The sequence below is a fragment of the Sander vitreus genome, chromosome 9 (genome assembly GCF_031162955.1).
Source record: "Sander vitreus isolate 19-12246 chromosome 9, sanVit1, whole genome shotgun sequence".
Classification (NCBI taxonomy): Eukaryota; Metazoa; Chordata; class Actinopteri; order Perciformes; family Percidae; genus Sander; species Sander vitreus.
The window spans coordinates 26,176,261-26,194,165 of record NC_135863.1 but is presented as its reverse complement, the minus strand read 5'-3'; the positions used below and the strand labels follow the sequence as shown (position 1 = coordinate 26,194,165).

The following is a 17,905-nucleotide window of genomic DNA, read 5'->3' as shown; positions in this document are numbered from 1 at the left end:
CTCATTTTATTACTGCCAAGTCTGTCATGTCTGCTAGCCAATCCACATTTTATGTAGCTACAAAACAAGTAATTTGGCAGGTTGGGACTTAGGTTCTGAATCTAACAGCCACTGCGGGTGTGTGACCAGACAGTTAGCTTCAGATACTGGTGTGTAGTAAATTAGCTCAGACTTCGCCCTGAAGGAGAGGAAACCATGCCAGGAGGGATGACTCCCCCACATGACTTTGCAGCAACCACGACTGAGAGGGATGCTTACAATGACTTTTGTCTCCAGTATTTTCATGTTTTTTTAGGCTCCTCACATACTAAGGTTGTTGGTTTGACGCCCACAATTTGAACAGGTCTAAGTCTTAGTATAGGTGCAAGCCAGTTAGCCAGTCGTTGATTTTTTTGAACATGATCTGATTTTATACGACACGAATTAAAAGAAAAACATGCAAAAATGTGTTAAGATCTGGCTGAAGGGTTAATAGTTACTTGATCTGCTGGTGGGATGCAACATAGAAAAGGAAAGTAAAGGAAACAGCAAATCCAAGCAGAGAATCTATGTTACAATGTTATTATCAAAGAATGGTGGTAAACATGTAAACTTTAGACATCAAGCTGAAAAGGACAAAACACATCCAGCCCAAAAAGAGTTTACGAGTAAAGAGCAAAAAGAAAATGTCCATCACTTTCAAAAAAAGGACAAGAAATGTAAGAAAATCAAAGAAGATAAAAATTGGAGGATAAAGGGTAAGTCTGGTTTCCCTTGTCATGCAAATCAGTTTGGCATCGGAGGGGGGGAAAAAATACCTTCGTCGTCCGTGCGGTCACTATCACCTAAATCATCAGTGTGTTTCTTTGTAAGGGGACCTATAGGACCAAGAAGGAGAAGATGGAGGAAAACAGGGTGATCAAGAACACACACAGCCTTCAAAAGATGCTCTCAAAAGATAAGAAAGTAGTCAATAATTAATGTTTCTATAGCCCCTTTTTTGGAAAAATCTTCACACTGACAAGGGGACTGGGTAACCATTACCACAAAGTCCACTTCACGTATTTACCGTAGGACTTTACTGTAATGAGCAAGAAAAGAGGGACTTTAAAAAAAGAGGCTGAAAAAATATTAGTTCTCTGTTGAAAATGGAAACTAACTGAGGATAAACCTCTTAGGATCAAAAGACATAAACCTCTTTGAAACAGTGCATACAGTAGCATCAATAATACATTTCAGAGACATTATGTTAACATTTGGAAATGATCACTGTAGCAGAGAAAAAAAGCTGAGGCTGTAAAAGAAGCAGTGTTTTTAAGAGCAGAGCACTCAACAGAAGCATGTGACAAACTGCCCCTGTTGTATTTTCAGTGTGTTAACTGTGTGTGGGCTTAAACACACAAACATGTACATCCAATGTCATGCATACTGTAGATTTGACTGCAGGGGCTCTGCTGTGAAGTATAGCCCACATCAGAAAAGTTTGATGACAGAAGAGAACAGGAAAATTGATTTCAATTGTTCTCCCTATTTTAATTTCCGAAGAGTTATATAATAAAAATAGTTTCTGGGTAGTTATTTTTGCTTAAAGAAATAGTTATCACGTTTTGAAAAAATATACATATTCACTTTCTTGCAGAGTTATACCAACCACTCTAATTTGTGTTAAAGTTGTGTGTGCACAATAAATATAAGGCTACAGCTGGTTAGCTTAGCTTAACATAAAGACAAAAAATAGGGGAAAACAGCTAGCCAACAGGACTCAAAGAAGTCACTGCGCCCAAGATATAACATTTGAATTAGTGAGCTTGGCAGGTGATGGTAAATGGATTTTGTTACCTTAGGACAAAGCCAAGCTAGCTGTTTCCCCCATGGGGCCAGCTTTTATGCTAAGCTAAGCCACTTGATGTTGCAATATATTTAACATGCAGACATGTGAGTGGCTTCAATCTTCCCAACTAACTCTGCAAGAAAGCAAATCAGCATAATAACTGTTTTCTTGCTCTGGCAAAAATGGTGGAATAGTTTGACAGGGGAAGCGGTCAGTAGCTTCTTTATTAAAACCAACAAATTGTCATTTTAATAAGCGTTTCCTGTACATACAGAGACATAAAACACATGCTATCTAAAAACAAGTAAGTAACAATGACACATATAAACACACCTACAAAGAACACACAGAAACTATATAACAGATCTGAAAACATGCAGCCTTGAAGTAAAGGATGTATGCTAGCAGGGAGCATGACACAGGAAAAAGAGAATAACATACTGGCAGTGCATAAGCCTTCACACACACACACACACACACACACACACACACACACACACACACACACACACACACAAAGCAATGACATCCACAACATATGATGCCACAGGGCTTCAAATAGCCATCTACTGATGAGGAAATGACCACTCCAATCCTTTCCAACTACCTTCATTAGCCACGGCACCACATAGCCAGCAATTTTATGCAAATCTACTTCAATTCCATTTGACTTAATAAAAGTGAAACAGCAGTCAATTTCAACATGACAAAGGTCACAAGGCACTTTCTGTGAATGAGGATAGTGTTAAAAAGAAATGGCTCTGTCTAAAAGGAGAATAATTCAGTAAAAGATTTTGATGACTGCCGGTTTGAACATATGTGTTTATGGAATAGAGAATGGGAGATGAATCACTTGAAAGGTTCAAGATACTTTTAGTCAGACACTCATATTGATGAGTCATAATTCCTCCATCATTCAACATAGTGGTGGTTTGTTTTAAGGGCAACCATTTCTCTCCTGTGACTTTAAAGAGGAAGTCGGCTCCCTGCATATCATTCTGTCCTACAGCAGTCTCTCAGCTCTCTTTTGTGAATTTGACAAGCAATTTGATAAGCAAGAGCTGACTTGTGCTTTCTATATGCTGAATAAGCACCAAGACTCAAGAATTGCTTCTTTCAAAATGTGAAACGTCCAAGAAACACAGAGCGCCCACTGTCTGGGAATATGTTACCTGCTTATGAAGTATACTGAGTGATAGAAGGTTATGTGCTAATACTTAAACATACACCACACATTATATAATGGTGGTTGTTATCGTATTGCCATCAATCTCTTAAAGTCCTTATCTCCCCCCTATCTATATTTTCATTTCTAAAAAAACGTTTGGGGGTAAATGTGTATGAAATGATGCACTATTACATTAAATAGATAATTTCAGTTTACTATTAATAGTGCATCTATAACATTTCCTACAACCTTTATACAATCTGCAGTATAAACATTAGTAGTAGTAATCATAGTTATGTTATCTTTATTCTTTCTATAAGTGCCATACCAACAGCTATGATTATTATCATATTTCTGTATATCTGTATATCTGTATCAGTGTCTCTGTGTCCCAACCGGCAGCGACAGATGGCCCCCCACCAAGAGCCAGGGTCTGTCTGAGGTTTCTGTCTGTAAAAAGGAAGTTTTTCCTTGTCATTGTTCGGGGGAAATTGTTGGGTCTTTCTAAATTATAATGTGGTCTAGACCTACTCCTGAGATAACTATACATGACACTATAAATAAAATGAAATGGAATTTAATTGAAATAGATGCTCTTGACTAATGGAAATGGAAAATACTGACCTTCTTGGTGAACCTAATTGGTCAATTATGGCAGCATATTTCTTCAACCATGACAAATATACAAGGCTTAGAGTCCTGGTATAACAATTATTTTTCATGTTGTGACATATTTTCTCTGTACTGCTACAGTAAATGCAATTTATTCCGTTTTAACAAAAACTAAGAGAGGGTTGTTTTGAGAATATGATCTTATTGTACAGCACTTATTCTACAGTAAAGTATTGTCTTTATTAGAAACAACTCAAATGTATTTGTTTAATAGACTTCACAGTAGAACGTGTATTTCTACCAACCTTATCTTTAATTTTAACTCAGTGTCTGTCTACACATATAAAGAGTACACTTTACACAACCTCACCACCTGTTCTGCCTCCTATTATACGGCATATGAGAGTAGGTGGGGGAGTCTGAGGGATGTCAAGTTGCATAGCTTTCCTTGCTAAAAGTATGGAGAGCAAAGCATAGAGCCAAAGCCACCTTCGAGCAGTCATGGTGACAAAACCCTAACCCTAAAATGTAACAAAATATAAGCACCAAATTTCCATGTAAAGAGGCAATTCATGGTGGTGGATGGATCAAACAAACATAGGACTTTCACCCAGGAGAGTGGAGTTCAAGTCCAGTTTTAAAAGTAAACGGCGAGTACTTTTTTTAACTTTTCAAACGTCACATTCAGCGTCACATGCGTAACCATGAAATAAAATTGAATTTTAACCCAAACCATGAACTTTTTCTAAAATTAGTAGTAGTAGTAGTAGGTTTGGTGCCTAAACATAACCAAGTAGTTTAGGCTCCTGTGGGTTGTATTAGAGGGTAGGGAACAAATGACTCATAACGTCATTATTTGTCTGTTTTGAGGACTTGTTGGTTCTCTAGCTATGAAGAAAACAGGCTTTAGTTGTTGTTTAAAATATTAAGGAAGTATAAATATATACAATGTTGAAAATTTGCTAGCGTCCCCTGATGACATAGAGGTGCCTAGGTCTAGGTCGGGTCTGCCTAGGCTTAAAAGTCACTAATACCAATCATTCAATGAAGTAGGAATTTCAAAAGTTCTAAAACTATTAACAAACTTTGACCTAGGAATCGTACATTCCTGACTAAGAATTTTCATAGTCAAATCAGAATTGTCAAGTCTTGCCAATCGTCGACTGATCGTCAAATGGGGGCGGGGTGGGAGTGACCGTCGGTCACGGATCATGGAAAGTAAAACTTCAATCATGGGGCAGTTGGATTTATTTACCCACTTTAAAAAGATGTATTAAAAGATTCAAGCAATCGCGACGAGACAAAACCGATTTAGAACACTGCAGGGAAAGGTTTCCGAGGTCTTAACCGTCCTGGAGGCTCAACGAGCCTGCAAGCACAGTATATGGTGGAGTGACCTAGAGAGTGACTGAAGAGAGCGAGTGTCGTTAAAACAAAGCCGTGAATCGGAGAAATAAAACGTTTTCGCCATTTTATCACTAGAAATGCAGCTGTAGCAAGTATCTTACTAACTTTATCCACATTCATATTTAGCAATTCAGCTACAAAACAAGCCTGAAAGTCGGAAATTAGGACAGAAGAACAACACAAGAGTCGTGCTATGAAGATGATACACCGTCTCATCTCGTCGCATTTGTGTAAACTGGCAGGTTTCAGAATGTTGCAGACTGGCACATTGCAAGTAGCGGCAATTTTACACTTGTATGGTCCAGAATCTTTGGTCTGAACTGGACTGTACGGCGCGGCGAAGATTTGACTATGAGACTGGCAGTCAAATCAGGCTCTTTCCAACAAATTTTCGACTATTCGTGGCCACCCCTACGTTGATCCAAACTTTATTTAACACAGTGTACTGTCTATTGAAAACAATTTGTAAACCACTGCCCTTGTAAAGAAACACAACAGAAAGAACGTGTTTTGAGGTTGGGGTGAGTTATGGGCAACTTAAAAACCTGTGAGTATAAAAGAATCAAAGAAAATGTGATTGATGTGGCTGCTCTCTGGACTGCACATGTGCTGCTATTACAGTGGCATGTTGTTTGACTGAGGGTTAGTGGGGATCAGAGCAGACAAGACAGCTGCATGACATCTCCTATCACACACAAACACACACACACACACTGACAGACACACACTCACGCTCACTTACTCATGTATACACACACACAGACTGAGACTTCATACAGTAATCAGGTGTCAATTCAAAACTGCCCAGTGACAAGGAGGCCCCGACACTGACCTGTACTCACCTACCTGTCACTGTGAGCATATGTGTGTGTGTGTGTGTGTGTGTGTGTGTGTGTGTGTGTGTGTGTGTGTGTGTGTGTGTGTGTGTGTGTGTGTGTGTGTGTGTGTGTGTGTGTGTGTGTGTGTGAAAATGGTGAGGTCTCAGCTGGCATCAGCTCTGATCAGTGATTAGAAACTTTCTTCTTTTCCATCTGACTCTCTGTGTCTCAATATCTTTATTTTTATCTTCTCTGCCTTACATTCTAACATACTCTGCTCATTCGCAAACTTCTGCTATGGATGCATGTCCCTTTTCTCCTTTGTATCATATTTATATTCTTCTTATTCTTCTACTTCTTTTTCCATAACCTTGATCTCCATCTCAATTGTCCATGGAACAAATGGAACTTTGGTCGAGTGATAACAGGTGGTCATACAGGGAGGGGAGATGGTAACCCCTGTGTATGTTCAAAGATGGTCCCAGGCATCAGATGTGAAAGTCCTCATTCTCTGGCCCTCCACTGACAACTGGTTGATGTATTTAACCCCTTCCCAGTTGATACCGTAAGTAGATTAATATGTTAATAGCTGAAGATTATTTTGTCAAACATCTATAAAAAACAGTGCTTGTATGCTCAAATTACTAAAAGTACCGTAAACATGACCATGACAGACTTGCCTCTACGCTGCTTTGTACATTGTGAGTGAGGTCAGAATTAAGTGCTTAATGACATCAAACGATAAGAAAGCTCTGTTTTTTTCTACACCAAAAAAGCTCAAACCTGAATAGTTACTGGCATCGGTGGAAAGAAGAAGGAATAAAAACAGACAGACATCCCAGCAGCCAAAAGAGATGGGGGCGTCACACTAAGATACACTCAGTGGCCATCATATTAGGCACACCTGAGTAGTCTGATGCAATTCAATTTAACAGATCTGCAATAACATTGTACATATTATATTGGGAAGTGTTTCTAATGTGTTTGTCCTTCCCATTTACAAACAAATGAGGGGGGGATATTGGAATGCTAAAACATATAATTCAATAACAGTTTCAACAAAAAATGGAATATTATAGGCAACATAAAAGCAGATTGTCTAGAATTGTACAGAATGTTTGCATTGGGTTGCATTAATCTGTAGAGGTAGAACTAATTAAGTAGGTCACTAATGGGCAATGCTTGTTTTTGTATTTTTGGCCATATTTCTATCAGTGTAGAAGTGCTACAGAGTGTAGCCAGATTCTCACCAACTTAGTTTGGAAATAAAATAAGCACATTTAAAACACTTACTTAAAACTTACTGGACATAAAAACTGGTGCACAAACATGGTAAGTAAATAAGGTCAAAAGTAAACTCATGAACAGTTTTATAGTTTAGAATAGTTTTACCATTGGCCTTTGTTTTTTCTTCCAATGAAGTTTGGCTATTCTTGGTTTAGAACCATTTAGAAACTGATAGTTCATGTTTTTTGTGGCATCAAACTTCTTTATAGTGAAGAATCCATATTCTCCGATCCCTGCAATTATCTTGGTGAGTAAGTTGTTAACAAAATGAGTGAAAGCTACACCCCAATTGTATGAAACAATATTTCCCTTTCAATGCCTTAAATAATCAGAAACAGTACATATAAAGACTTTTCCTATATGTGTCCTACTTTTAACCATTATTTAATTCACCAAATATTACACAGTCTCTCACTCCATAATCTATACTCCCGGTGTTTCTTTGTCTTTTGCAGTTGCTTGTTTTCTCTCAGTCCATCTCTGCATTGATTGGAGACTGATGTAGAGGAGTTTCATGCTCTTTGACACTGTGCAACAATCCATGACTCACAAAGCCAGTCGAGAAGCAAGAATAACATACACACACACTCTCAACCCTCAAGCATTCCTCCTCTCCTGGATGAGGTAATTATTGCGAGGGGAGTCTATGCATCGATCGCACATTCAGCACAAGAGCTAACCATACATACATATTGCTCTCTGTATGCATCAGTCAAGGTCTGCACCAGCATAGAAACACAGGAGCTTAATCAATCACCAATGCACATTAAAAAAGGGGATCTAACAGAGCGCACAGCTCAATGAGCCAAATAGGTAATCTACTACTGACCTTGGATAAAATCCCCACAGGCTGTAAACTATAAATACAGAATCCATTTCCCAAGGTAAAACTGGGAGTAGAATGCACTCAGCAAACCCTCTGATGAGAGGAATTAACAGAGACTGTGAGCAGTGAGTAAGCACAGGGACTGTGTGACGTTGGTGCACATTTTTAAAACGCAGTACATTGGTTAGATAAGATTCTAAGAAAGACACATAAGCACTGATTTCCTCACATGGTGTACTGTATCTATGGAAACTTAGTGGGGGGTGAACCATGTCTTTCCTTCACTGTCCATCTGATCACTCTCTCAAACTGTGGTGCATAGACATAATAGGGGTGTAAACTAATTAATATATTCGGCTATGCACAGAAAATGTGCTCTGAACAGATATGAAAATATTGATTTATATTGTTCTACTAACTTCCTGTTCTATTTTATTTAGTCAGTTTAGACTTTCCGTAGTTTCCTGTCAAAAGTATTGTCCTTGGGGCACCAGGGTAGCTCACCTGGTTGAGTGTGCGCCCCATGTACAGAGGCTCAATCTTTGTCGCAGCAGCCGCAGGTTCAGTTCTGACCTGCGGCCCTTTGCTGCATGTCATCGGCCTCTCTCCCACTTTCCTGACTTAATCTGTCCTATAAATAAAGGCAATAAAAGCCAAAAAAATAATCTTAAAAAAAAAGTATAATATTGTCCTGGCAGATGTTGTCCTCTATCCCCATTATATTTCTACTCCAAGGTAATATTTCAAGAACTCCAGAAAAAAGCATGCCAATTTGTTCAAAGGTTTTGTAAAACAGTGTGACAATACTCTACTGGTGTTTGATTAAAATTACATACAGTATATCAATAATATGCACAATCTATCTATCAGTAGCAAAGTCAGAAGTAGTGGAACACTGTGAAATGAACAGGTTTGTGGGAAGAAATGGCTACGTATAAGGCACAAATGTTTCTCCTTGAAGGCATTCATGGACGCTGTAACTGGCAGCCACAGACCAGGCTGCAATGTAATCCTATGGGGCAAATGTGCATCGTCAATTTGGTCTATTTTGCCACTGAAAGGCTTAGATTAGTATGCTAAGTGACAACATTATGGAAAGGATCCCTACAGATAAAGACCTTTTTAAAACTTCTTTCTATTCAACCAGAAACAGCTCTGAGGTCGCTAGCGCTAAACCCACCACCCATTTAAATAACAATCCTTTAGCGTGTATAGAGCCAACATATTTTCACATGTAAATCAGTAAACTATACGTTTATTTCAACCAAACCTAGAGTTGTGATGGTTGGAAAAACTGGAAAGACGACCCCAAACTGCTTTTCATCGTTTTATTTTGATTCTGTCGACTTTGAATTAAGTGTATTTTACAATGCTAAAATTACTGTTTATTTACATAGTCTGGTGGCTTTAGCGAATGCGATTTCGCGGATGTTTTTTATGTTTAAAAAAAGGGTCTTACTCTTTAACAGAAACATTGACCTCATTAGAAATCCTTTCCATAATGTTGTCAGAAACTTAGAATATTAATCTGAGCCTGTCAATGGCAAAACGAGCACTTTTGTGAACAAGCTGCACAATTGCCCTATTAACTTTGTAGCTTGTTTCGTGAAAAATAAGGTCCAGGTTGGAAAAAACAAAAGGTAGTTACTCTTTAAATGCTTGTTGAATTGTCTGCTTTGAAAAGTTACAATTACACGTCAGGGAGGAGGTGTGGTTGATGGTTGAGCATACAAAGTGTGTTACTTTGATTTAGGACATTTGCATCCCTACCATCTCCTACAGTCAGCATTGAATTATTTTAACCACGTCCAGAATCTTTCCCTTACCTTGACCAAATGGTCTCAGGCCAACAAATGTACCCCTAAACCATTATAATGTCTTCATTTATTAATTTCCTTTAACAGTGAAAGTGAAAAAAGAAAAAAAAGTGTTTGCTGCCAAATAAAGAGTGATTTCAGCTGCATTTCATGTTCAGATCTGTTTGTCAATTTCAGGCCTTTTTAAATTGATACCTTACATATAAGTGCAATAAGAGAGGCTTCTGTGAAACCACCTAAACAGTTGTGCATGAGAGAACTGAATAATTATGGAACAAAATGTGCATGAGGTGTCTGGGAAATGACCAAAATATGTCATGTAAATGGTAATGTGTCCTAACATAGATCATAAGATTAAGCAATCCTAAAGGGGAGTGTGTGTTAGGGGGTGATGCATTAGTATTCCAGATCATCATCACCATTCCCATTTTTGGGATCAATAAAAATCTATCTATCTATCTATCTATCTATCTATCTATCTATCTATCATCAGGCTCTTTGCCTGTAGCACGAGAAGTAAGAGTAAGAGACACAGATAGGATTGAGAATTATTTGGTTCATCACTCCATCAGCAGAACGGAACTAAATGTGAAAAAAGGTGTTTTATAAATGAGAGTAAGAGCATCTGATTTTATGTCCATAAAAAATTTCATTAGGAAAAAAATTAACATCCTCCAGCAGACTGCTAGATTAAATCATTGCTGACCTCTGTGTATGCTTGTGTGGTTGTGCAGTAACATGTGGGTGAGACCTGCACTAATACCATGTCTCAAACATGACAATCCATATGGAAAATGTGATAAAGTAATATACACAAACACGGAACATATGTATGTATCACCAAACAACCATCTCCAGACACTCAAGATGGTAGCAGAAACTGCAAAACTGTCCTTCTGTCATGTCTCCCACACTCTCTGACTTTAAGGTTTCGTCAGACTTTTTTTTTTTTTGCTTACTATAGCCTTCATGCACCGATGTCAAAGTCTTGCGCTTGTGATAGGCATGCAGTAGAAAAATGTAGAACTACCATTCAATCGAAAATCCAGGCAGCAATTACATTTCAGTCAAAACGTATTTGGCATACAAATTAGTAGTGTATGTGTGTAATTTCTAGGGGACAGGTTGGTATTTCTAGACCCAGTTTTACAGTGCTTTTCATTAATTACCTATTTATTTTGGCAGTGGCACACAAAAAGATAAATAACATTAAAGTTACAAGCAGCCCAAAAATGCTCTATTCAACGAGAATACCTGATACTGTGAATACATACTAAAATGAATACATGAACTTCAAAAGAAGTCGATTACTCACACTTTCTCTAAGTATCTAAGAGTATCCTTGTGCAAACGCAAGCAATGACAGGCCAAGCCTGCCTGACCTGTAAAACAGATGAGACATGATTAATTTAAGACCTAAAGGATTCCACACCCACTCTAATGTTCCTCTCACCAAATACCAACGCTACATTCTTGTACTTTTCTCTGCTTCCTCCTGCCACTTATTTCATCTACTCATGCTATTTCTATACTCCATCTCCCCTTCCCCTGTACTAATACTTTTATTCTTACATTCCCTCACTGTTCTCTCTCTTTGTACTGCTTGCTGACACACACTGTCAATGTCAGGGAGTCAATTCAAGACAGTGAAAGGACTGGGAGGGGAGTACATGAGCTAAGATGTGTGACTAGTGTGCAAATAAGCAAGAAAGGAGAGAGCTTGAAAATATATTAATAAAAATAAATGTCACCAGCCCTTTGCTTTCTTTTTCTTATTTTTCAGAGCCAATTATCTACTAAGAAAGCATGCATGCATGTTTTTGGGTAAATAGTATGGGTTTAAGACAACATTTGCCCTGCAATCAAGGTTCTGACTTATCAAAGAAGATACTAGCAGCAGAAATCTTGGAGAATGTCTTATATAGTAGGTTATTAGTCAAATGTCCTTCCCAGTAAGAGCCAGTTACATGCTTTAGCCGAACATCAAAGCAGCATATCAAACAGAGAGTACAACATGTACTGTAATGTCTTAACTAGCATTCAAGTATTTCCACCTCCACTTGATTTAAAGCAGATGTTTAAAGTGTTTTGTCTCTCAATTTCACTAACCAATTCGCACTCAGGCACCAATGACAGCGAGATTCCTTGCATGGCACTGGCATAACAATCAGCAGTGTCTTGGGCAATTCAATGAATGGTGTTTCACATGTTTTCTGAAGGTTTTTTAAATTTTTTGTTTGTATTCCTCACCCAGTCCACATTTCCCCAATCTCTACAATGGAGATAGTGGGTAAGTTCTTAGGATTCTAAATTATTAGGATGAGTCATCCAAGCTGTCTGAAGGCAAACGTGTTCAAACCTCTTCCTATGGGGCGAAACGCCTTGATCAAACTTCCCACCCTGTCCTGCTTTGACTCTTGAGTCACAGCCGCCCCCAATCAAGTGAGGCAAAACACGTACATGACGGTATGGTTAAAGCAGGAAGTTGTGTCTAATCAGAGCAGTGTTGTCAAGAGCATCTTTGTCAACTAAGAAAAAAGCTGCGCATAGGTGGGATTGTACACAGAACCTTCTCAATATGACATATTATGCTCAAGTTAGTGTGAGGCTGTGGATGCCTTTCGATTCATTTTATACGCATGCTGGAGAAGCAGTGAAATGGGAGAAAATAGTTTGTGTCTGTAAGTTTTTTGATTTGTAAAATTTAAAATAAAATAAAGAGTTGAGGTTTGTAATAACCACAGTGCTGGCATCATCCATTATGTTGCTGATATTGTCAAGACCTGACTCAACTAACTGCCAGACATGGTTGGGGATTGAACCTCGGCCAAAGTGGTTTAGTAGTCACTGACCAGTCTCTCCAAATATATCTCAGGATGAGTCAGGACTGCATGTCTCACATCTAAAGAGACAAGTAGGTTTTTCTCTTTGTTAACTGACTCATTTTGACCAACACTGTTAGCTAATAGGCCAGTGGACAGTCCATTTATCAGGGAGTCAAGCTGTTTTTGAACGGAGCTTGCTCTCCTCATGCAGTGAGACTTGTCAGCCCTGCTCTGTGTTCACCCTCTGCTCTGTGAAATATGGTATGACAGGAACTGCAGAGGTTTTAAACCCGAGTTGGTGACCCTACTTATACAAGAAAGGAATATGGATTATGACTTCAGTCTTTGAGGCAAGACTCAGCAGAAAACATGTTTGTGTAACGCCACATGAGGAATGGTCTTTGGTAGAATGTATGTATTGAATTTATGTAATTTGAAGCTCCAACAACATTCATATTTCAGCTTCTTAATTTTTCCAATTGTGCAGATAAGAAAATGCTTCAATTTATCGACAGATAATATTGTATTATGGGATACTGTGTGTTATGCACTACAAAGGTATGTCGATATCTGAATCTAAAAGTTTTACTGTACTCATGAGTCTGACATTTTAGTGCCTTTACTGGAATCTCAAGGCGGTGAAGTGAAAATCTCAAAGATTATCACACTATCAAAGCAAATCTAAATGCCCTGTAATCCTGGTTCAGTGATAAAATGCCAATGCAGTGCAGAGCGCTCTCTCCCTGGCTTCAGCTGCTGAGCTCCTGACAGCTCTCCTGTCAGCAGAAGAGGCCCTCACACTGGCTAGCAGCATAATTTGATGCTTCCACATGCACCTCTGCTCTATTTTTAATAATAAATATGTAGTATCCTGACATGTTGGTAGGGGGTCTTTTATGTCTATAAAACTGTGTTGACAAATAATACTTTTAAAGTGTTTAATATGAGGTTAAAAAAGAAAAAACAAACATAACATTTGTTTCTTTGCAGATTTGTTGCCATCATTGTCATGTTTTAGAGACATAAATCCAGAAATTCCTTTATTTCTTTGGATCATAATTTGGATTCATCATTTTATAATTTCCCTTAAAGGGCAACTATTATATAGCATTTTCGGGGTTTTACTTGTACTTTGTGTTTGTATTAGACCATGTTTACATGCTTTAATGTTAAAAAAACACTTTATTTTTTTCATACTGCCCATGGCTGCTGCACCTGTATTCACCCTCTGTATGAGATGCTCTGTAGGAGCGCCTGTCTCTTTAAACCCCCCTCCCGACAAAGCCCAGTCTGCTCTGATTGGCCAGAGTGTTCCTGGAATCTAAGATTCGCCGCAGCCTCGCTGTTGTTTCACTAGTTGAAGCTGGAGCTACTGCAATTGAGTATAACGTTATAGCAGGGCTTTGTACCGTGAAAAATCAACAATAAAGGCTTCTAAACCAAATATTACACGACCCGACATGTCCCAGCAGTAATTTGACCCTGAAACTGGGGAGAAATGACCAGTATTGGCCGCCAAGCGGACAAAGCTCGTTCCATAACGAGAGTGAATCTGGTGTTGGCTTTCACTCACTAGCGAGCACTGAAGGAGAGGATGTGGCTCTTACCACATTGGAGATATTTGCAGCAAAAGAAGACAAAAGTCCAAAAGTTTAAACACTTCTTGTGCGATAATACAACAATCAATAACAATCGAATTTATCTTGTTTTGTTTTCCCTACAACAACACCTATGAAATCCAATAGTTCTCTATGTTGGTTGGTAATGTGATTATTAGTCTCCATGTTGTTAATTTTCACTTAAATGAAAATTCTGCAGCATTTTGCCATTTTGTGGAGGTTGAGGGCTGCCTTATCTTTTTCCATTCAGCGATTGCCACTTTAGAATCCCCTCTAGAAAGGCCTGGGTCTATTGTACACCATAAAAGCCCGCTTTTATTTTCTACAAACCGTTATTTTCAAGTTGTATTTCCTTGAATAGACATTCTGCAGCGACAGCGGCGATGAGATTAAGTACACACAAACACACACATTGCATGTGCCTTGGCCTGCTAAGCTGCCACGACAGCCAGAAGCCACATTTTAGTGAAAATCAGCATCTTCCACACTGCTTTTTCCCCCGCTGTGCGTACATGACGTAAAGGAGATCTTTAAAAGGAAGCCCTGGGCTTTATGGTGACAAAACCAATTAGCGTAAAAGCCACGTACATGCAATTGCATGGGAATGAATTCCAGCTCATTTTATTCTGTCATAGCTTTCTCTCTTTCCTTTTTTTGTCCATCTCTACAGTAAAACATCACAGAAAGATAAAGTAAAACATTCAAAGGGGCAGACCAACCTGCTCTCATTTGAAGTAAGAAGATATGTCTTTAAAAGGCAAATAAAACACGGTTCAAGAATTCATAAATAAGTTGTAACTTGGTTTAAGGGCCAATGACTGATACTCATATTTTAGACCTACAGTATATTTAATTTCTAACCATTAAATTTGACTATTTGGAAACCATAAATACCCACAAAGTACTCTCTCAAGATGATCTCCTGTTTCAGCAATAACATAATTTATACATGGTTTAGTTGCCAAAAGAAGACAACATGAAAAAGAATCTAAAGTGTGGCACATTTAGCAAGTATTCAGTCATTTTCATAAACATTTTGCTGATATGTTGATGATTAACATACTCTATATGAACTAACTGCTTTTACAACATCGGCTAAGAAACATTTTGCAGATGTTTACTGTAATATGGACATTTCTTCAATGAGGCAACATTAGGTTTACCCAAATATGTTATCTAGTAAAGCAAATAGTCAAATACTATATATTATAGTTTTTTAGAAGAAATGGTGGACCAATAAAACTAACATACATACGTACATTTTCCCCTACACGCACTGATGCATACCATCGCATTCAGTGTGAAGCAGATGCACCAATATGTGTCACATTTTGATAACGTGTGTAAATTCTTCAGTGTAACTCTGTCAAAAATAGAAACAGTACTGCTTCCTTCATGAATATTAAATGATCTAAATGTCACAAATGCGGTTGACTTTAAAACATCTTATCTAACTATGCTACTTATGCATGCTACTATGCAAATTCACACGATTGTAGAGACTGTATTTGAGTTTTAATGCACTGGATTGTATTTAAAGGAGAGAATGTACACAACAAAATCATCTACCAAAATCGTCCTGTGAAGTGTGATGTGTTTATCGAGGGGTCTATGACGTGCAAACATTTTTACACCCCCTGAACTAATTGTCCTAGCTTCATCTTCAAGTGAAGTCCCATATCTAAAATTAGCCTCATGTAGAAAAGGTCAAGTATGTCTAATTAGCTCTGTGAAGTTGATGTGACTCTAACTGAACAACATGACTCCATGGCGCTAATTGCCACTGGCCAGAATAGAGATGCCATATTGACAACTGGAGAGTTAAGGAGACACACTGCTATTGGCAACACCGTCGCCTGTCTTCCTGCAGAGCTCTCTGCCTTTTCCAACTATTGACTGAGAATATTCTTCATCCTTAAATCATCCTGCTTATACATCATTACCAACAGGGATCAATCACTGATTATTAAATGAAATGTCCATTAAGTCTGAGGGTATTTCCATACCGGGCAGCAGGCCAGGGAGTGATGCCGGAGGCTGCAGCAGCAGAACAGAGACTGAAATGAGGCTAAGTCAGGCCACGCTACCGTTTCATACGCAGCCACTGACTGTGAAGATGAAGCTCTTTTTTCTTTTTTAAAGACAGAAATCGCTTGAAGTTTCCTTGACTTGACAAGCACCAGCATGTGGGCTTGGGGAACACAAGAGCACACACACACACACACACACACACACACACACACACACACACACTTATACTCACACACACTCATGAAGCAAGCAACATCTCCCAACCATACACATTCACAAGCTTACATATTCATGCATAGGATTGTACTCAGCCACACGGTGACACACCCTAACATTTTCTTCTCTCATCTCTCTTACTCGCTGTCATTTTATGTGACTCACTCATTTCTTTTTTCTAATCCAATCTATCCCACTCTCTCTCTGTCGCCCAGTCTCATTCACTCTGTCCTCCAATCAAATCTTCCCATGAGAAATTTAACAGAATACATACTTTCCCTTGTTCGGAAGGATTGGTGTCAAAACACACATTTGTTTTTTTGATGTGAAGCAGCCCTGGAAAAAAATGCAACAATTTCCACATGCCTGTCCATCACTTAGTATTCCACTACCATGACTGAAAAGCTTCTACCAACACAATCCATTTAAGTGGTTTATGATCTAGTGTCCGTACCAGCAGAACATCATTCATCAAAAAGCATTAACAATCTGGTAGTCTGGATCAACGGAAGTACATTTCCAGGATAATTGCCTGAGGAAGCGGAGTGTGTTGTCGTTCTCAAAATCCCTTCACTTCAGGAAACAACAACAAAGTAGCTAGCAAGCTATACGATGAAAAAAGTTAGTTTTGAAGTAATTTTGGATCGTGCAACAAGGCAGACCTGCTTGGTTCTTTCGGGAAATAGTTGATTTACAAAAAGATTTACAAAGAATATGTTTACAGAATTTAATATCTAACTGGAACATTTTGGGACTGATTGGTGGGGATTTGCTGTAGATGAAGTACACACAGCGATACACTGGTAAGAACAAATTACGTTTAACCACGTATCCAGCTAATTTGTATAACTCCCATTACTATATTGTGTGAACAGTTAACTTCATTTAATATTGTATGTGACGTTCTCTTTAGCGGGATGCAAATGTTCCATCAAAACAAGTTCCTTCCTGATACTATTTTGCAGAGGTACCGTCGCTGCGTCGGGAGCTTAGCACCACCCAAAGACGATTGTGATTGGTTTAAAGTAGAGATGTTCCGATACCGATACCAGTATCGGTATCGGCTCCGATACTGCCTAAAACGCTGGTATCGGTATCGGGAAGTACTGGAGTTTATGCACCGTTCCGATACCACGTAATAAAGCCCTAAAGAAAGAATACGTTAAAGTAGGTTATTTATGTTCTTTTTCCGTTATAACTGACTGTCAAACTGGATAATAAAAGAACGTTCTGTGGCATTCATGCTTCACAAAGAGTTTAACCTGAGCCAGACTGACAACAAAGATAGAAATCATATCACATCCATACAGGGATAGTATACAGTTCTTAAAACATAATAAAATATATGACACACTAGTATCGGATTGGTACTCGGTATCGGCCGATACGCAAGTTCAGATATCGGAATCGGTATCGGGAAGCAGAAAATGGTATCGGACCATCTCTAGTTTAAAGAAATGCAAACAACC

The 17,905-nt window shown here is 38.6% G+C and overlaps 1 protein-coding gene across 7 annotated transcripts in view; it reads right to left on the bottom strand.

Moving 5' to 3' along the window:
- Positions 1-17,905, bottom strand: part of nlgn1 (neuroligin 1) — a 361,678-nt gene that overhangs the window by 238,281 nt on the left and 105,492 nt on the right. For 2 of the 7 annotated variants that reach the window (XM_078259485.1, XM_078259484.1), the window contains one exon: positions 798-857. The exons of 4 other annotated variants lie outside the window; for them this stretch is intronic. In XM_078259485.1, coding sequence (XP_078115611.1) covers positions 798-857 — 60 coding nt within the window. Of the gene's footprint in view, positions 1-797; positions 858-1,313; positions 1,336-17,905 lie in introns of all 7 variants that reach the window. One more of the 7 variants, XM_078259489.1, reaches the window with a different exon arrangement.